Source organism: Camelus ferus, chromosome 9, assembly GCF_009834535.1.
Source record: "Camelus ferus isolate YT-003-E chromosome 9, BCGSAC_Cfer_1.0, whole genome shotgun sequence".
In the NCBI taxonomy this organism is placed as follows: domain Eukaryota; kingdom Metazoa; phylum Chordata; class Mammalia; order Artiodactyla; family Camelidae; genus Camelus; species Camelus ferus.
In genome coordinates, this window is record NC_045704.1 from 36,927,493 (window position 1) to 36,949,301 (window position 21,809).

General features: G+C 39.2%; 1 protein-coding gene across 5 annotated transcripts in view; it reads right to left on the minus strand.

The window, feature by feature from the left end:
* Window positions 1-21,425, minus strand: part of CSNK2A2 (casein kinase 2 alpha 2) — a 38,473-nt gene extending 17,048 nt beyond the window's left edge. Inside the window, exons 1-4 of one of the 5 annotated variants that reach the window (XM_032486434.1) lie at window positions 20,971-21,425; window positions 20,088-20,199; window positions 10,897-10,998; window positions 8,452-8,502 (exon numbers count right to left, since the gene is read on the minus strand). In XM_032486434.1, coding sequence (XP_032342325.1) covers window positions 8,452-8,502; window positions 10,897-10,998; window positions 20,088-20,199; window positions 20,971-21,074 — 369 coding nt within the window. In that variant the 5' untranslated portion in view covers window positions 21,075-21,425. The remainder of the gene's footprint in view (window positions 1-8,451; window positions 8,503-10,896; window positions 10,999-20,087; window positions 20,200-20,970) is intronic. The other 4 variants (XM_006179750.2, XM_032486433.1, XM_032486436.1 and 1 more) reach the window with 4 other exon arrangements.
* Between the last annotated feature and the right edge of the window lie 384 nt (window positions 21,426-21,809).

Genomic DNA, 21,809 nt, shown 5'->3' on the forward strand with positions numbered 1-21,809 from the left:
CTGCAGGCTGGAAAAAAAGAACACCTCATAGGCAATAACTGATGGGAACTAAAGAAGTAAAATGTTGTAGAGGGGAAAAAAGGAGTGGTGGGGTGAGATGTTTAAAAAAATAAAGAAAAGAAAATATAGAAAAGGAAGAAAGTAGGGAAGGAAAAGATACAGGTACTGAAAATGATTCAAGACCAAACTGACATACAAATGAAAGTATTCATAATTGATAATCCAAAGACCCATCCGATGGGAGTTTTTAAATTCCAATTTCTAAGAGAGACAGCAGAATTTACACATCCAGGTTCATTTAAATTATCACAAACCCTTATCAGAAACTATACTATTATTTTTGATAATCAATTCCAAGCAAATCTTTCCCCACCAGTCAAATAGTACCTTCTATAAAATTAATTTGCACACCTTTATCAAACTTATTTTGTTTCTCTCTTTACTGGAAGACTCAAACCACGTGGGGAATCTTTCCAAGGTGCACAAAACAGCATAAACAATCTGTGTAAAAGGAGGGGAAACTTAAAACTTTACATGCATATTTGTTTGTATCTGGAAGAATGATGTAAGAGATTAATGAAAAGTGGTTTTGTGCACATATGTCTAGAGGATGGACAGTTGGACACAGGAATAAGGAGACTTTTTACTGCGTACTATTTTATATTTTAGATCTATGTAAAGATATTACCTGTTCAAAAAAATTTTTTTAGGAAAAATAACAGGTTTGCCAAGAACCTAACACTTTCTATCACCAGGACTTTGCCTCTTTCTCAAAATTCCATTTACTAAGATCTGATTTCATGAATCTCAGGCAGTGCCTAGCTAAGGGCACTACAGGGAATGAAAACATACTTTCCAGTACACTGGTGGTGCCTTGAGCTGCTCCACTACTGGAGGCTGACCCTGGTTGGGAAAGAATCACATTCAGGCCCAACAGCAAACACGCCACCACTTCTGCTCAGGAGACTCAATCACCTAACAGCTAAACACCCAAGTGTTTTGTTCTCCCTCAGCTCTGAACAGCAAGAAAGGCTTCTCAGCCAGCACATGAACAGCCTGTATGGAGACACAGGCTGAAGATACCATCTCTTTGGATGCCAAATCAGCTTTTCCTCTGACAGTTAAGGAGATCATTCCCAGAGACTGGGCCAAGTTGAACCTCAAGTCAATAAACAGGCCATGAAAGTGAAAAGGACATTTTCTAAACCCTAAAGGGCTAGAATATTTTATTTCCGAAAAACAGATATGGGCTATTTAATTATTTGGATTTCTATCTGTGGGAGGCTTTCCTCTCATATCACGTGGTATCTATACCAAGCACCCATGTGAACAGTGTAAGGCATAAAAATTGCCTTGGACTGCTAACATAGTATTTCTGGCTACTCCAACCAATATCAATTTTATGTAATACAAAAAACCCTAGCTGACTATAGCTTTTAGGCCTAATACATTATAAAGACCTAAGCGACAGGCTGACATTCACTCTCACTTTTCAGGAGCTCTGGGTAGGAGACCAACTATACCTGTAACATCTGACCACTGGGGCCTGGAAGTCAGGCCTCGCCAGGATCCAGTCCGGATTCCCCTAACTCTGTAGCTCCTTCTCCACTGCAACCCCCAGGAGATCCCCACCCTGACCAAACAAACCTGTGTGTGCCACTTCCATTCTTCCCTCTCCAAAACCTAGAATACCTGCCCCTCCCCCTTAGCATCCCATCCCATCAGGGTTCTACAGAGCTGACAGTGGTCTCTTCCCTCTCTGAGCCCCCATGATGTTTACTGTCCTCTGGGGAGCCCACAGGACGCCAACAGCAGCAGCATGCCCAGAGTTAACATTTCTCACTCAGGTACTGGCAGTGACCTGAAGTTATCAAGATAATTTCTCACTCCGCTGGAAACAACAAAGGGCTTCTTCACCTCGTCCACATCCTAAGAGTCCCATGCCAGCATCCTTGCACATTGTGGCATATGCATGATGGGGAGGAATGAGTGATGTGACTGGTGGCAGTCACCAATTTGGTGATTCAAGATCTCTGAACCTTCCCTCCCCCAAGTATGTCAAGGGCCCACCGTACAACCCAGTCCATATTCTAAGTCCTCACACAGCAGAACAGCCTATGTTTTATATACCCTACACCACACGTGGCGTGATCCTCTGCTTGCACACAGAAGACAGTCAACAAATATTTGTCTTTGATGATCTTCACCAGTCAATGAAACAAAATTGATACCTTTCCAAGAAACAGAAGTAATGAGTCAACAACACATTAGAAAGGGAAATTTCACAAGAACTACACTTCTCCTCCATTATTCTTAGTCAGGTACATGGACATCATTAACCAACCAATGGCAAAACGCTGCCAGGAAGTTAGTTTTACTTACATTTTCATAAAGTAAGTGACTTACCAAAAACAAAACAAGCCTATGCTTCCCGGAAGACTACAAAGGTGCTGAGGAAGAAACTATTCACCAATCCTAGTTTGGGTCCAAAGCCTCAAATATACTGGCATTTCCCTAGAAATCAGTTATACTCCAGAACTATTCAAAGAACCCAAGGTGGAAATCTCCTGAGACCTTTATTAACCTCAGAAAGTCTGGGGAGAAGAATGCAAAAAATACAATTTGATCAAGAAAATCAGGGCCTACTTGGTCAAAAACCAACATGCAGAATGGAATGGCTGCAAGGCCCCAGCCCCAGTGACTGTCATTCAGGAGGGCTTCTCACTTTAAGAAGGTTCCCAGCCAGATATGGGAATTACCAACACAGCGAACTTTCACCCTGAACACACAGCTTGCACATTCCCTGACATACACAGCTTGGTCTATGTCCATAAACCCCAGTGGTCCCCGTGTAGGGAGAAGACAAAGTGGGGGAAGTGTGATATAAAGTAAAAGTGAAAGGTGGCACCCATTTTGCCACTATTTACACATAACCCCAAGATTCAGAATGAGACCAAGGGAAACATTTTTAGAAATTTAAGGAAGCAGAACAAATCATTAATCAAGTACATCAAAGTTACTACAAATCACATGAAAATGTCTTACAAAGATGACAAAATAATGTCAGTGACCAATAATAATAAAAGTAGATTTTGTTCCCCCAATTAAGGAAACTTGAGACTGTGAACTCATCCTCTCCACATCAAACTCTAGCAACATGAACAAGACCTCAAAACATCAGGAGTTCAAGGCCTCCTCTAGGAGTGATATGAAATTTTCCACAGATCAATATAGGTCTACCGTCTTCTTAGGATGGGGCCCATTTGGGATGTCTCATTAATCTTTAAAATGCCCACATGATATATTTTACTTAAACTGTATATTCATTTTTATTTATACTCTTCCAAAGGCATAGAAAACTGAGAAGCATGTCTCAACGAAAACTCTTTCTACCTCAAAACAGTATCTGAACCTCCTTGGGATAATTTTGAGTTTGAGAGTTTTCTGTAACTATTCATCCCAACTTTTAGAAATTGGCTTTGTCTTTTGTTCTAAGTATCACCACGTATCTTTTATTATCACTTTGACATATATGAAGCTTAACTGTTGATTTCAAGGAGAAATTGATCAAACTAGTACCTCTATCATAAAATAAAGTATCAAGGAAAAAAAATCAGCAAGGCCATAAAAGATCTGAACTAAATTAACAATATAAAAAATATGACTATGTACCAAAGTCACAAAGCAACCATCAACAAGTTCCAAATAATCAACATTATATACATACAGATCATGTTCTCTGGCCACAGTGCAATCAAATTAGGAACCAACAAAATAGAAGAATCATTTTTTAAAAAAAACCAAGTAGATCCTGGATATATATTCACAAACATACAGCTATGAAGGCCATTCCTAGGATAATAACTACTGGGAAACTTTTGAATTTAAACTCTGTATGGTATATTAGATGGCATTATTGTATAAATATTAAATTAAGTATACCAATAGTATTGTAGTTATGTTATATTAAGTTAAGTTATATTAAGAAAATATCCTACCTAGTTCCAGTGCTAGCATATTTAAAAATGAAGTATCATGATGTCTACAACTTACTTTATGATGACTTCAACAGATAGAGACAGAGATAAAGAGGGGAGGGTGGAGGAGAGAGAAATAACTGCAAATGTGGCAAACAGTATTAACAACTGGTAAACCTAGGTGAGTAATTTAAGGGTATCAACTGTGCTATTCCTCCCAATATTCAGTGGGTTGAAAACTAAACAGGAGTTCCATAATCATGGAATGTAGCTAAAATGGTTCCTGGGGTTGTACAGACGTAACACTTACTACCGATCAAGAAAGAAAGAAACAAATCAAGTGAGTTGACTTCAACTTGAGAAGTTAGTAGGAAAAACAGTGAAAACTCAAGAAAGAAGAAAGAAGGAAGGGGAGAGGGTATACAGCTCAGTGGAAAAGCACATGCTTGCCATGCACGAGGGTCCTGGGTTCAATCCCCAGTAACTCCAGTTAAAAAAAAAAAAAGGAAGAAAGGAGAGATGGAAGAAAATAATTAAGATAGGAGCAGAAACTGAATGAAATAGAAAAACTAACAAAAACTATCTGAGCAACAAAACCAAAAGCTGGTTCTTTTGAAGGTATGAATAAGAGAATTCTAGCAACGCTGATTTTTTTAAAAAGAGGGAGAAAACACAGCAAAGGTACAAGTAATGTTACAAACGTAAAGGAAAGCATAAATTACAGATGCATTATGTTTTTAAGTCCTAAGAGAATTCTATTAACTTTATGAAAATATAATCAAAAGTAGACAACTTTAGAAATAGATATTATCTAAACAGACTTGGAAGAGATAGAAAGCTGGGATAAAACTTTAGCCAATATTATGTTTTAAAAAGGAAAGTTTAGTCCAAAGTCTCCTCTCCCCACCCCAAAAGACACCTACCTAGATAATTTCTATTTCATGTAAACTTTCAGAGAACAGAAAGGAAAAGCTATCTAGTTTATGTTATGAAGTTAGTATAAGCCTGATACCAAAACCAGAAAGGTTCTACAATAAAAGGAAATCAAAGATCAAAATTTATTATCAATTGTATTCATAAAAAATACTGAAAAGAATGGGCTGCAGGCTGTATCACTGTTGATTCACCCCTGATATTTAAACCAGGGATGGGGGGAAGGTATAGTTCAAGTGATAGAGCACATGCTTAGCATGCACAAGGTCCTGGGTTCAATTCCCAGTACCTCCATTTAAAAAAAAAAAAAACTAATAATAGATAGACCTAATGACCTCCCCCTCAATAAAAAATAAAATTAAAAATTTAAAAAAAATGGACAAACCTCTGGATATCTAAAAGCCAGCTATTAGTACACTTAACAGTAAAATGAGAAAAAATAAAAACAAACTTTCCTAATAAAATGGACACTGGACATTTAATCAACTGATTTTCCCACCTGTGGCCTGTTATACCATCTGGAAAAGAAAATAATTTTTCTGTCATGATCTGTTCTTCCAAAGCACACAACTGCTACCTAATATTTAATGATCTTTTAAGTTACTAAAATGGCATGGCTTGAACATGTCAAAGGGACCTCCAGTTTAACATGGCAGAACAAACCCATCCTACCTCTGCTTCTTCCCAAAGCTCCTCTAAAATAACAGTAAGAGGAAAAGGGGGGATTAACTCACAATAACTAAAAGAATGGAAGCAATAACAAATTTTGAAGCTATAAAACAGATGTCCAGTTGACTTAGCAGACCACACAAAAGCTGGGAATTCTGCTAACATTCTGCCAACAGAGGCGGTCCAGTAGCAAACACTTCACACTGAAGAACTACAGAAAGGTTCAGGAATTAGTGACCCCAGGGATCCCCGAAAGAGGGCAGAGATTGAGCTGAAAACAGGAAAATGAGTTTAAAACACCACACTGAAAAGGGGGAATTAAGTGAAAGTCCACATGACACTCCCCATAGCTCTCCTTAACTTGAGAAGTTACTAAGACGCTGGCAGCCAGACTCGCATCCTCGAGATAGGAGCTGACAATCAGTAATCATTGAATTCATTACTCTGAAGTATGAGCAGACATTTAATAAAAACTATGACATTTCAGACAACTGTAAGAGGCAAAAACAGAGAACACCCCCCAAAAAAGGAATTTAGAAGAAAAAGAGAAAAAGGAATGAAGAAAACATAATGGGAAAAAGACCACATATTCTCAGTGAGAAAATAGAAGATATTACATAAAGCATAAAAGAACAGGATACTATCTTTAAAAATTCAGAGAAGAAAATAGAGTTCTAAGATATGAAGTCTAACTTTTGAATGAGTTCTAGAAAATGAGAACAAAGAAAGAGAAGAAAATAAAAGAACATTAAAAATATTTTTCCAAATGGAAGGACATGGGTTTCTAGACTGAAAAAGCCCAGTAAGTCCCCAGGACAAAAGATGAAAGCGACCCATACGAAAGCACATCACTGTGAAATTTCAGAGACTGAGAATGGAGAGAAAATCATAAAAGCTTTCAGAAGAAAAACCAAAAACAAAAACCAGATCACACAAGATGAAACCAGAATGGCTTCAGTGGTAGTAGTGGAACAATCTCTTCAAAATTCTGAGGAAATTATTAATTACAACCTAGAATTCTATACCATGGTAATTATATTAATTGCAAGGATAGAATAAAGATGTTTTCATATATGCAAGCCTCCAAAAGCATCAGTTTCCCTTTTAAAGGAAGCTCCTAGAGAATGTACCACATCAAAACATCCCCTTTGTAAGAAGGAAGACTTCTCTAGGAATTAAAAACTGATCTTCTGCATGTTGTTAAATCAAGAGAGCAGCTGTCAATTTAAGAAATACAAAAATGCTGAAGTGAATATTTTTACATGTGTGGCTAGATAATTGGTAAAAACTCATTAAGGAAGCAGACGCATTGAAAACTGAGGGATTTTACTATGAAGTCTCATTAAGACCAGCTTTAAACTTTTGCATTAAGAGAATGTTTGGTTTCATTAAAGCCCTAAGCCTTCTTAAATGCACACACATTCCCAGCCACGGACATCTTGCACAGCAGAAGCGTAATCATCTACAAGCATCAGCACGGTAGTCTAGCAGCTAAGCACTGCTCTGCTAGGTAATGAAAAGTTTACATCCCACCTTTTAGAATTCACTATTGATTTCACCTTAAGGAGTCACATCAACAAGGAAATTTGTTACATATGGGAGAAGCTATACAACTGGCCCTCCACATCTAAAGGATTCAACCAGCCACGGATAGAAAATATTCAGGGAAAAAAAAAATCCAGAAAATTGAATTTGCCAAGCTCCAGCAACTATTTACATAGTATTTACATTGTATTTACAACTATTTACACAGCATTTACATTGTATTAGGTATTATAAGTAATCTAAAGATGACTTAAAACATATGGGACATGCATAGGTTATATGAAAATATCATGCCATTTTATACAAGGGACTTGAGCATCTTCAGATTTTGGTATCCCTGGGGGGTATCCTAATCCCCCGTGGATACCAAGGGATGACTGTATATAAAACTTCCTTATTGTTTTATAAGTCATACAATCCTCTTTTGCTTACTTATCACTAACCTTATTTTAGAGTGATTACCTAATAAAAAGTAAATGTGAGAGTAAGATTCTTTTATTTTCACCCAAAAGTATCACTCCTGTTACCAGCGTCTTTCAGCTGCTGTGTTGGTTTTGCCATACCTTCTATAACAATAAAACCACAAGCCTTTTTTTTCACTGATAGAGAATTATAATCACCTAAAAGTTCTCTAACTGCCCATAAAAATCAACACGACTATTTATTTTTATATTGGTTTTCATATTATGCTCTACCATGTTCAGTATGTCTGGCCCCAAAAACCTTATCAGAAGGTTGCAGTGTTTGAACAATAAAAACATATTCATGAAAAAACAGCTTAAGACCATGCTTTTCGAAGAACACTTCAAAGTCTAAATTAACATGCATTATAAGAAATGTAAACACCCCAAAATAGGGCTTTTCTAAAGCACAGTTATGCTGCATCATTTGCTTTGTATACAGTGTGCCTGACCAACACACATCATCTAGATGACAGCTTGAATCCAATGTACTATACTGCATTTTTTCACACAAGCTGTGGACCCATTTACCATTTGCTATCAGGAATGTAAGATTCCTATAAAAAGTAGAGTTAACATCTACCTAAAACTATGTTGTCTAAAACATGAGTGCTATAGATGACGCATTAACTTAGAGCCAGACCAGCAGCGATTCCCAGAGTAAGCAAGGCAAAGGGTGATAAAAATGTAAGAACCTAACGGCTTTCTGCATCCTGTACTAATGCTGTAAGGAATCCAATCTGTTACTTCCTGCTCTCACCAATGACCTTTCCTGCCCGCCTTGTGTTCTAGACTATCAACAGTACTTATTACCACATCCCCATTCCCCGTTAACCCCATGCCACAAAGAAAAAGTACATACGCACCTTAAAATCTGTATTATTGATATATTCAAATACCAAAGCTGGTGTCTTTGACTGCAAGAGAGAATAGCAATGCTTTATAAATATTCAAAAAATAAACAAATTTGCTTCTATCATATTGGCCCATTCCCAAACCCTACTCAGATGAAAGAGATTCACTCATCAGGGAACGCCTATTAAGAAAGTATCCTCCTGAAATTTTTTGTTTGGAACTTGCTTCAAAATAACTGGGGATGGTGGGCGGTGGGGAAGTGGGTGGGGTGCAGATGAACAGCGCTGACCACAAGCTGATTAACTTGAGCTCAAGTTGGGTGATGTGTGCAGGGAGACTCATTGTATTATTCATTTTACTTTTTTAAATGGTTGAAATTTTTCATAATAAAGGTTTTGCTTTGTTTTTTAAAAGAGACATATCCTCTGACCAACTTGTTAGTGTGCCTGGCACATTATGTGAAGATTTATACTCTGCAGTGTTCCAGTTTGCCAACCACGAAAGAGTGATACATTTTCATCTTGGTTTAGTAAGCCAGATGCATTTCACAGAATTATCAGAGGTCTTGGGAATTTATCACAGGTCTTTTCAGGATCAAAAAAAAATCTGTGATTATTATTAAGTTATAATGTGAAATTACTGCCTTGCCTTGGCTAGAGACGATTAGAGAATGTCTCACTTTACAAAGATGCATTCCTCAAAAACTCATGTAAAATCAAGTATTTTGAAAGCACTATGATCTTTAATGCAATAATAACAAAATGTTCAATATTTCCTTGTTTAAATACAGATTTTCAAATGTCAGGTTTACTTAAGTAAGGTAAAATAAGGCTAATTGGCAGTGGAATAAGCTTTCAAAATTGAGAGAAAAGCAGGGGCTTAAAAGGTTATAGAAAGTAACAAAATCATCTTGGAAATCTTTATGGCTAGGAAAATTTTGCTCAAGGAAGCAGGTGAAAGTTACCTAGGAAATAGGCTACAATGCATGCATGCAGGTCTTTGCCAGAACAAGCAACAGCCCTGGTCCAGGGATTCCTCACTAGCCCAACACTGAAAGGGCTTCATCAAGACCACCAGATCTGTCTACAGGCTGGGAGCAAGCCTGTTCCCGTACAAGTTATGGGACAGAGGTTCCCTGTTGGTTTCCATCCACTTCAGTTTACTTGAATTACATATCATGTAAAACACACACATGCTTTAAATAACGGATTACCAAAATAGTAAGACAGGAATCACTAAGTTCTAGGAACTTAAAAAAAAAAAAAAAGCAAAATGAAGATGTTCCAGGTATAAAACTACATACTGCTTCACAATGCAGGCCATTTTCAAATATTATATAGTTCAGAGTTAGTCATCACTGTAAAATCAATCTGAGCTTATAAGGCTGGGATATATTTTTAATGCCAACTAGACAATCTAGATTACAATCATCCTTCTCAATCTTGTCAGGATCCCAAAGGAAAAACTTTCCTTATTCTTCAGTTCAATGATACTGTGTAATCTTGGGCAAATAACTTCTGCAGACTTCAGTTTTCTTATCTGTACAATGTGACAGGATGGACAATGATGGTACCTACCCCACCTGATTGTTGTGAGGATTAAACAATGTGATACAGTTAAACATTGAGAATAGTGCCTAGCACACAGTTTCAATGTATGTTAGCTACTACATTACAAGGATGTCTTTAGCAGATACAAACAAAAACCTATTTCTTAAACAAAAAGCTATCATGGGAGAACAGAGAAATATCTGAGGTAGAACAGGTGAAGAACAGAAATGGGATGGGATGTGCTATAAGCATGGTACCAAAAAACCCTCAGCTAATCATAAACACGTGAGGTTAAGTTCCTCCCCTCAGGGAGAGAAAACAAAATTAACAGCACATTTAAAATGGCTAAAAATCAAGCATTTTAACAAAAATATTTAAGTTACATCTGCAAATACAATGTGAGTCCTAAAGATGAATGCTGAATTAAAGACCACTATGAGAAATAGCAAGACAGCCTTTCAAGGGGTCTGTGGGGCTGTGGTCTGTTCAGCTCTCTATGGCAAGGGTCCACATGGAAACACTTGATATTTCCTTCTGTAAACCCAGATTTTCAAATGTCAGGCTTACTTAGTGAGGTAAAATAATGTTAATTGGCAGTAATAAGCTTTCAAAATTGGGGAAGAAGCAGGGGCGTAAAGAGATTCAGCAAACGTTTGCGGACCATATCAAAATAATGAGGTAACAAACCTGGGACAGGAATTTTTTCTACATGTGCTTTTAGGTTCCAAAAAAGTGGTGGTGGCTATTTTATCACTAGGCCGCTATGATTTTTTCTGGTTTTCATAACCATTCAGTAGTAAAGACAAACTCAATCATCCCCAGTAGATTATAATGATGTTTCTCATATTCTGAAATTCTGTGACACACTCACTCACTCACTCACTCTCAGAACCACCAGGCACCTACCACAGGGTCCTTCACAGTGTCAATCAGCTTAATGATATTTGTTCCACCACGAAGGTTCTCCAGAATCTTAACCTCTCGTTTTATCTTCTTTTTCTTCACTGGCTTAAATACATAAAAGTAATCAAAAGTGAGACTCCTTTTGAAGTTAATAAATAAAACTTTAAAACCATGTTTATATCAAATGGATACTGCATTATCTCACACACTGTGTTATGCTAAAGGGCATGTCTAAATCAGGAGAGAAAAAAAAAAAGAGAGATAAAAACGGGCCTGCCCATGAGAACTTTTAAGATTAAGTTAAATAATTCACAGACTCATACAGCTTATGTGTCAGATCTTTAAGTAGTTACATTTAGGGCACTTAAAATTTTTGAACACCCATGTCATACTTTAAAAATAAAATGCTTACTAGATAACTGCCAAATGGAAACTGTTATAGCTCTGAACAGCTGTCTATCACGCACTCACAAATAGAAAAACTGAAACAAAATGGTGAGACACCTGCTCTTACAACGAGTTGCATGTAATTTTGTCTTCTAGGAGGGAAGACCAGTTCACTGACATCAAGTTACAAACTTGTTTCCCAGCTGCTGGCTCCCATTTCCTGTCACCACTCCCATTTCCTTAACATCTAGAATCTGAAATCAGCACAAAGCCAGTAAAACTTCCCAACAGATCCCATTCCTACAGAAAAACATGATGGATCAGCAAAGGAGAAAACTGATCTCTGATACAGCAGTGATTGAAAAACCTCTGCTACTTGCTAACCTCTTAACCTACTTGATAGCAAAACTGAAGACCGTAATGAGAAACACTAGCTTTGCACACATTATTTCTTCTCTTAAATGGGCTAAAGAATTTGCAGAAGAATAAAAGTAGTTCCAGAAAAGTAAGTATCACAATCAATTACATTTTATAAAGTATTTAAACAGTGACTGGCATTTAGTAGCAATCAATAAATGCTAGCTTTATTATTTTCAAATTTTTAGTTAGTCATAAATCATATTTCATCCTCATAAAATTTCTATGAAGACTCAGCCAAGTTGAGCTATTTGCCCAAGATTGCACAGCTAATAGTAAAGAGTGGAGGCAGGATTCAAATCTACACAGTCTGACTCTGTCGGCCTCACTCAGCCACTGTGCTTTTACTTCCCAAGTGTGGCTTTGGGAGAAATGTAACTAAGGAAAAGGAGTATTCCATCACAGTGTTATACTAGCTATACTAGCACAGTCAAAAAGAGTTCAATGGATTGGCCATGAAACAAGATTAAAAAAGTCTGTGTGTATGGTGCATTGGTGGGGAGGGAAGGGGAGACGTAACACATGCATATGCTCGAGAAACCATCATCTCTTGCTGGTCACCAAGCTACAGCTTTGAACACACAACAAAACAGAGATTATGAAACACAGAACACCTACATCACCTATAACAAGGTGCTCAACTGAGGCTCTGGAATCTAGCTGCATTCTTTTAAGCCAGCTGCCACAATCATGACCACTTCACTTGGTCAGGGTTCTCAGCGGAACAGACCTCACTACTGTGGTTCTTCCCTATCTTCACTTGGGAATTTTACTCCTTATTTTCCTTTTTCATAATTACAGAGCTCAGTACTTTGGGAAGAGAAAGCTCTTGAAAATAAAGTACAACTTGATCAGAAAACAGCCAGAGAAGGACATATCACAATATTTTAGTCGATAAGCTTCAAAAATGTCAATGTCATGAAACATACAGACTGAACAACTGCTCCAGATTAAAAAGATATGAAAACTGAATGTACCGCATGATCTGAGGTTTCCCTTTGTGATAAAGAACACTGTAAGGACAACTGAAAAATGAGAATGGGGGCTGTAGATTAGCTAACAGCACTGTATGTTAATTTCTGACTTTGGATCATGGCACTGTGAGTTATGTAAAAAAAATTGTTCTTGATTTTAGAAAATACAGGAAATCAGGGATGACTGCAATTACTCTCAAGCACTTAAAACATGTAAAAAATATAGTTATATAGGCATATACATACATATCTATGTGTGTGTGTATACACAAGAGACAGTGTGAGAGAGAAGGATAAAAACAAATGTTGATACTTGAGAAATCTGAGTGAAACATACACGGGAATTTTTGCACCTTTTCTGTAAGTCTGAAATTTTGTGAAAAAGTTAAAAGGAAAACAAAAGCTGGGTATTATATCTAAAAATTTACTAATGCTACCAGTATATTCAATGTAAGAAAATTCCAGTTTTCATCCACTACTGGAAAGCAACTACAAATCTGTGGGATTAGGACTGGTAACAGAGGGAGAAAAACACCACGGCCAGAAGCAGCCTATATTCACCAAAAGCCCTCCTCTCCTTCTAACAGTGGGTGAGCACAGGGGTAAACCATTAAATAAGTTGCTTTCATGACAATGCCCCATATAAAGCCTTGCTTTGTTCTCCTGCTATTCAGCAACTGATCAGACAGGCACACTGTTCCTGGACAACCCAGTTAAGTTAAGATGAACGTATCTTTCATTACGTCTAAAGGTAACTTAGAGAGCAAGTGAAGCATATTTTGTTGCTGAATTGTCACCTGTCCAACAACTTCTCGAACCAGAGACTGGGGACAGCACGGTAATTCTGAAGTCACACAATGGAGTTATACTGCAGCTGGAGTCCTCATATACTGACAAAAGACCAAGAGACTGTAAGAAAGGAAAGTGATGCACAGCTCAAGGCACAGCTCAAGACACACCTCTGCAAAGCAGGAGCAGCAAGTCTCTATAGGAACCAGGCTACAGGTAACTTCCTTTAGCCTCAAGATTACTCTGCTGAACCTGAGAGATGCTCCAGAAGCTAAAAAACCAATAAACTCCCAGGAAGTGAAAGCAATGATTTAAATTCTATAAATAGTAACTGAAGAGAAAAAGTTAGGATTTATAAGGGACCTTTGCCATTTAAAGGAAAAGAGACCATGAATTTTTACAGAAATAAGGATGCTTTGACCCTCTAGCCCAGAGTCTGCACTCATTCACCACCAGGAAGGTGGCGAATACATTTCTATCACAATCTCATTATTTCACCCTGCACATTAGAAAGAGCCTCTCTCCTACCCAAGGTTCATTTATTCCAGTTCAGAGAATTTACCTGATTCTAACTGGATCAGTTTAGCAGTTTAACAAAGCAAAAAAAGGAAAAAGAAACACAAAGTCTAGTAGATAAAATGGTAAAAAGCTAAAAAAAGAAATTAAAGTATTAAAATAAGTTTCAATAATAAATGAATTTTGGCACACACCTAGAGACAATATTTATGGGGAAAAAAACACTCATTAAAATTTTCTGTGCATGAGATCTGAAAAGAAAGAAAAAAAGCATTTTTTTCAGGTTTCTGCCCACAGTGAAGAGTCCCAGCTATTTAGGAGAAACTTGTTCAAAATAATTCAAGAGTAAGGTATTTTTTCTCTTTCCCCATTCACCAACTTAAAACATTTTAAAACAAAAGAACAATTTAGTGATGGGCTGCTTGGAAAGGAAAAAGTTGATAAAGTCAGTAATCTGTTCTATTTATTTACTCAGAGCTGGTTTTTAAAAAGCCAGATGTGAGAAAGGTTTCAACTACTAGCATTTAATTGTGATTGAATTTGCAAAGTAATGTCTACCAAAGGCTTAAGAATTATGACCCCAATAAATCCCAGCAAATATTAACAGGCAAAGTCCCATCTTAAAGTCTTTCCAAGCACAACCGACCTGATAAATTCAAGGAAAGTGGGACTATAGCTCAGAACTTTCAAACATGGGATTACTTTTATTCCACCACGAAAGCAACAACTGCCCGACTAAGATACTGATTTCATCACCAGTAACAAACAATTACAATGAACAATGGTTGTCAGGAATGTATGATAGGAGAAAGAAAGCTCAGTCTAGATGATAGCTTTTATTTCATTACCTTGGTAGCATCTCTAAAATCTACTGCAACTGACCTAAATATAAATATTATCTGAGCAATGTTAATTTCTTCACAGCAACTTTCCCCCTAATCTTTCAACTCTCATCTTTCCAACCACAATACCAACTCCTTAAGGGTAACTGTTTATTCTCAGGATTTAAAAAATGTTTTTTATTTTAAAAAGCGAGATATACAGCAGGTCTTTTGAATCTCATTGAGAGGATGGTATAGTCCTTTCTATGACTGGTTCTGCCCTCTAAAATCATTCACCTGGCACAAATGAAATATTGTTGTAACCATATTTTACTGCTTTGTAAGTCCCAGGCACCGCTTTAAGCACATTTAATAGTACTCTGAGATGAGTACTACTAACTACTGCAATTTTACATGAGGACACTGAGGAAGAGAGTTTAAGTAACTGCTCAAGGTCACAAAGCTCCTAAGTGTTGGAATTAACACCTGAATCCAGGCAGTCTACTTCACACTCGAAAAAGAAAAAAACTTTGTAGATTACTCAAACACCATCCTCTAACTACCTACTCATCTATCTGCATCTCATCTGATTTTCCCAACAACTTGTGAGTCAAACAAGAAAGGTATACCCATTTTACAGATAACAAAACAGTCAAGTGGGTATAAATGAAGAAGCTGGTTCTAGAATCCAAGTATTCTGCCCTCCATTTGCAGTACTTCTTACACTATATCACCCTGATTATGAGGTGACAGATCCTAAAATTAGGCTCTAAAAATTATTTGGAGTCATGCTCTACACATGAAAATAGGTACTCTATATATACCAAAAGATTCTTTTCACACATGGTGCACTCTCCAATAAACTCTAATGTATTAAAAGAACAAAACTGTTAACCCCTAAACCTTACAAGTAATCAGGATGAGACTTGGAGAAACTGTATGGGTTAAAAAAGTACAAAAACACTGGTTCTTGTGGTATCAGACCAAGAAAGGAAAGTAACATTTCACTTATGCATTAAACATGCTGCTGTGAATACAAACCAGAGAACCCAAATCTGGGTCTCCATAGCTCTCTGGGTATTCATCTATTCCACACTTCAACTAGCAACCCACTGACATCAAGTTATTTCCTTTCAGAAGAATAACTCCAAAAATCATTAGAAACAAAGTAATTCATTTGACTTCTGCTGAGTGTTCGTCCATCTTTCCAGCAAGATGTACAGCAAGAAGTCAAATATCCAGTAAATGTCCTACCCTTGCCCTTCACATCTACCAAGACCCCGAAACAGGGACAGAGGGTTGTGAACCTAGTGTTTCCCCTCACAGCCATGGGACCCTGAGCAAACTGCAGGCACTCCTGGGTCTTGGTTTATTTGTGAAAAAAAGGTTTGGGTTCTAATCATTTCTATGTTCCCCTATTCTGTGATTGTTTCACAGGTTAACCACACTCTTAATCTCTGACCCCACAACCACAATATTAGAAACAGCACTGACTAGTTCACACACAACTTTTAAAATCTGTATTACTTTTAAAGTCAGTGATACTTAGGGAGGAAGGTATATAGCTCAATGGCAGAGTGCATGCCTAGCATGCATGAGGTCCTGGGTTCAATCCCCAGTACCTCCATCCAATCAATAAATCAAATTACCTCCCCCCTCCAAAAAAAATTAAAATGAGTGAAGTCAGTAATAGTTTAATAATACTTTTAAAAAAAATTTGTATACTTTGAGACGTGTGGAAACTAGAAATCATGAAAAATTCTGATGAATTAACATTAATGTCTTGCTTCAGGAAGATGTCTTGTTACACTTGCCTAATGAAGTAAATGGAGGGGTAAAAAACCTTCCACCTGAGAAAGTAGAAATAAAGGAGAAAGCACAGTATCAGCATGGAGAAAACATCATTTTGATATAAGATAACAGCCACCAGCTCATCATGAAGTAACTAAAAAGATCTATAATCAACAGATATCTCATCCTTCTTTTAATACTACCTCCTGACAGCAAAAAATTTAAAAAATATCTATAAACAAGTAGGCTAAACATGCTGAAAAAATGAACTTGTATTACTACCACTCTCTGAAGCTTGAGAATTAATTTCTGGGGGAAAAAATGGATAGTCAAGCTCTTTATAAAATAATACTAGCAACAGGAAGCCTCATGAGGATTTCTAGTCATCACAGCATGGGTCCAAAGTCCTGTACATCTGATTTTTAAAAACTGGTATTGCTCTTAACTTCTATTTAGGAAATAGCAGTTTAATTCGAAGGATCCCAAGGAGAATCGAAATCCATATATAGGTGGTACTCACAAAGGGCTGGAAGTTGCCCAAAATGGCCAAATGCTCTCATTTTTGTGTAATTTTCCTAAGAGTTACCACAAAAGAACTGAAAAACTGATTTTTTCAGAATCAAAAGATGAAACTTTAGGAACAAAAATGGCTTCCTGTCATACTACAGTAACCCTTACCATCTGCCCTCCTCCCTTTCTCCTCAAAACAATTTGTCAAAAAAGATAACCTCCTTATTTGATTGTAAAGTTTAAGACTTCAGCCTCAGAATTTCACTTCAGCATAGACAGAAGCATTTTGCTCACCAGTTTCTAAGTTCCTCTTAACAGCCCTAATATGTTTTGATCAAAAAAAATTTAGAAATCTGATGTAAATTAAATGATACAAAATTTCTCCATGGTCATTCATCATCCAACCATTCTCATATATGGAAAAGGACTGGATGGAAATGTTACTGACCAAAAAGATAGGCAGCTCCTGTCCTCGAGGAACATACCCTCTCTCTTGGTCACAACGTGCACATCAATACGTAAGTTCCTTCCTGCAGTTGAAGTACAGTAGGTCTACATGAAGAGGAAGCTTTTTCTAGATTCCTCCAAATTACGAGCAACTGGCATTCTATTGAGTACCTAATTTCCTGTGGCCAAACACCACAATAGTAGGCAGTAGTCATAACTTTGTCTCATCTGAATAGGTACATGTAACTTAGAATAAAGATCCTAATCTTTAAAACAAACAAAAAAATCCAGTATTTTTAATCTACTTTAATTCAGCCTGTCAGAACAATGGGAAAACCCCAAAAATACAGTTAGTACTTTCTTACCCCATCATCCTTCAGACAGAACAAAATCTGGATAGAAATGATACAAGGCTTTGAAAAACAAAAAGTGAGTATAGTTTTTCACCAGTGGAAAGAAGGTGGTTCAGGCCATAGTCTGAAAGGAACTTGTGTCAAAGAGATACAAAAGAAACAACACTTCATGGACTAGAGCATCAAAGGGGCCTCCCAAGTCTTATTCCAGAACACTGGGACTTCCTCTGTGCTCAACATTAAGATACAACCCAATGGTAAAATGAGCAGCAAGAGACAGGAAGAAACAGGAAATGGGAGTTCTGGCTAAAGGTTATTTCAACATAGTGATGTGAGATATGTTTCTTTGTGCCTACGTTTCTTGTTGGTAAAAATAAACTTCAGCTTCCATATTGGATTCCCTAGACATATCCCATGAATTTTTAGAGCAGGGGAAAAACTATCCAACTGAGGTTATGAGGTTCTCTAGAAGGATGACTAAGGGGCAATAAGATGTCTTCCTAAATCAATGTACTATTACTTGCACGTACATCTGAGTGCTGTTCCTTTTCAAAAAAGACACCATGGGAAGTTGTACATTTACTCTAAAATGCTACCATCACACAAAAGTTTAGACATTTTTCTGGAATTTAGTCAGAAATTCATTCTTCTGAATGCACAGCAGTGGAATAAGAATATTCCTAATTTCAATTTATGTCTTGCTTACTTCCTAGAGAGATTTTAAGCAGCTTTTTAAAAAAACATTTATGCTAATGTATAAAGGAAAAAAATGTATAGCTTTCCCAGGTGACTTCTCTGAAAGGAACATTAAATATTTATGCTCGTGAAAAAAAATATGACTTTGTAGGTGCAATTCATATTTAGGGAAGAGGGGAGTCAAACGCCACATCTTCAGTATCAGTTCCTCACTTCTCACCCCTACTGTTTCTGGCAGCACAAGTAACTTGCCTGTTTCTCTCTACTGCAATCCTGCTTCTCCATCACTAAGCTAGGATGGTACTGAGAGACAGAGTAGACCACTTTTCTGAAAGGTGATTTTCAGACAGTCTAAGTCTGACTCTTCTTTCTAAACAGGGACACAGCTGCCGTAACTCTACTTAAAACTTTTCAATCCTACATTCTTATTTACAGAGCCTCTCCAAAATGGCCACATCTGAAGTCCTGTACATGTAAAATGCTTGTATGTATATATTTAGACATTAAAAAAAAAATCTTTACTTATTTTTTTGTGGAGGTACTAGGGATTGAACCCAGGACCTCATGTATGCTAAGCATGCACTCTACCACTGAATTATATCCTCACCCCCTAAAAGTGTTTGTATTAATTAATTAACTCTTTGGTCTTATCAAGATTTCACTGAATGACAGCCACACACAACAAGTGATCTGGTAATGATGAATAACCTTCACAGATTCTAAGAATTATTTTTTAGTACACCCTATAATACATTATTAAAGCTACAAAATCAGTTACCTGAAAGAGAATTTAGCCAAATCTTCACATTTCATCCAAGAGATGACAGAAGTTGTCTCTTTAACAAACTTAGGCTGCTAAACCAGACTGAGAGGGTTTTGTTCCAATTATAATGTTAGTGATTATAAGTGTACTCTCTACCGCTCCCAATTTCACTTTTACTAGATGATAAGCAACAAAGAACCTTCCTGGCACTAACAGCTCACCACGTCCACCCCACCTGAAACGTTTATCGCTAAAGGAGAAAAATAAAGTGATAATCCACTGAGGTGTTTCCCTCCACTCAAGCTTCAAACTTATCTTTAGAGCTGCTCCAATTTCTTCCAGCTCTCTTTCTGGAATAACTTAGAGCACCAAGAGTAACGAACTCAGTGCTCAAGAAGCCCTTGGATTGATGAGATCTTCACGAAAAGGCTCTTCTTGCTTCTGAATACCTATTTATTTTGTAACAAATGGAGCCCCTTTGGAATAGGCACTTTGGGAGCCTATAATTACATTTCAGAACGAGAATGTTCCCAAATTCTCAAGCTTAGATTTGAAACAGGTCTGCATATTTTCTCAAAAGATTACAGGAAAACAGAGGGTGGGAGTAGAGGGACATCAGAAGATAAGTAAAATGAGACCTAGTACTGCTCACTCTAGAATGTGGCTGGAGTAGTTTATATCCTTCCGACCTGTGAAAAGGAAATTTCAATGCGACTCATAAGACACTCACCTTGAGAATTTTTACAACCACTCTCTCATTGTTGGTGATGTTAATGGCCTCAAATACTTCACTATACTTTCCCCGACCAAGTTTTCGAACCAGTTGGTAATCATCTTGATTACTGTGAAAGGCAAGAGTGACAGATAAATGCCAGGATTTGGAATTAACCAAACCTATGCCCATTACATGCCCCCATCTAACCGCCTCCATTAATCAGGCATTTGGTAGTGTCTAAACATCACGCCACAACTCATTCCCTAAATGAAAGCCACAACATAAACTTGGCTCCTTTCACTGGACACAGCTCCTAACGTAATCAGTCCCTCACAACTTGGTGGAGATGAGGTAGGAAAGGTACAGCTCTAAGCCAATCTAGGGGGGAGAGCAAAGCGTCCATCCTCAAAGGGTGCCCCTCTGCCCACAGCACCTGCCTTATATTTCACACCCGGAAGGTAGACTGCGCCTGCCTTGAGAATCTGGACGTCTTTAAAAAATTTCCTCCCACCCAGCCTCATTTCACGAAACTAAAAAAGCAGAGAATTTTAATAGCTCAAGAGGACAGCTGCTGACTTCCCACCCCAATATAAATTAAAAAGCGTGAGAAGGAAAGGCTGCTCCCTCACTTCCACCAGGCTCTGGTCCCTGGACCACTGTACTTCTCAGTAAGATAGCATTCCCTGGGGTAAGCGGGAGAAAGGGGGTGCGCACGGCGGGGAGGAAGAGGCAAGAAAAAGGGAGAGGGAGACGAAAACATGTAAGGGGGTGGTCTGCTTCCAACCCCAGACCCAAGGAAGCGCGGGCCCAGCAGAGGGGCCGGCTGAGAGACAGATCGCTGAGGTTTGCGCCGGGGGGCGGCAGGGGTTGGGGTCAGAGGGGCCGGCGGCGGCTTTACCCCCAGCTCGGGACGTGAGCCTCATAGTCCCAGTACTCGCGGCTCCTCAGGCTGTTCACCTCGGCGTAGACCCGGGCCCTGCTGCCCGCGGCCGGGCCGGGCATGGCGGGCGGGACCGGGGGGCGCCGCGGGGCGCAGAGGGCGGCGGCGGCGGCGCGGCGTGGGGCGCGGGGCGGCGGGCGGAGGAGGCGGCGGGCAGGGGGCCGCCGAAGTAGGAGGAGGAGCGCGGCGGTGGGCGGCCGAGCCAGGCCGGGCCCGCGGGGGCGGACGGGCTGGGGGCGCGGGGGGCGCCGGCCGAGCCGGCCCGGCCCTGGAGCGGCCGGCGGAGCGGCGGGGCGGGCGGCGCTCGCGCTCCGCGGCGGCCTCCGCTCGGCTCGCGGTCCCGAGGCGGCGGCGGCGGCGGCGGCGGTGGTGGCGGCACCAGCAGCGGCAGCCGCCGGCCGGGAAAGGGGCAGCGGTGGCGGCGGCGGCGAAGAAGGAGGAGGAGGAGGAGGAGGAGGAGTAGGAAACCCGGAAAAGGGGGCGCGCTCACTAGGAGCGGCCGCCGCCCGGCCCGGGGCTGACCAGGCTCACAGCGCCCCCTGCAGCGCTGGGGGACCCGCCCGGCGGCCCGGCCCCGCCCCGGGTTCCCCGGCTTCCCCAATCCGGCTTCCAAATCTTCCCATCCTGGGGCTGGCTAAACACGTTCAACGCAGGGCCTACCCCACCCAGGCTGCTGTCCTCGAGCCTTACCCCTTATACCCTTTCAGCACTCTCCTAGAGACCCCTACCCCAAGCTCTCTACCCTCTTGTCATCCAGAGTTTACCCATCCCGACCTCCCATATTGACCCTGTTGTGA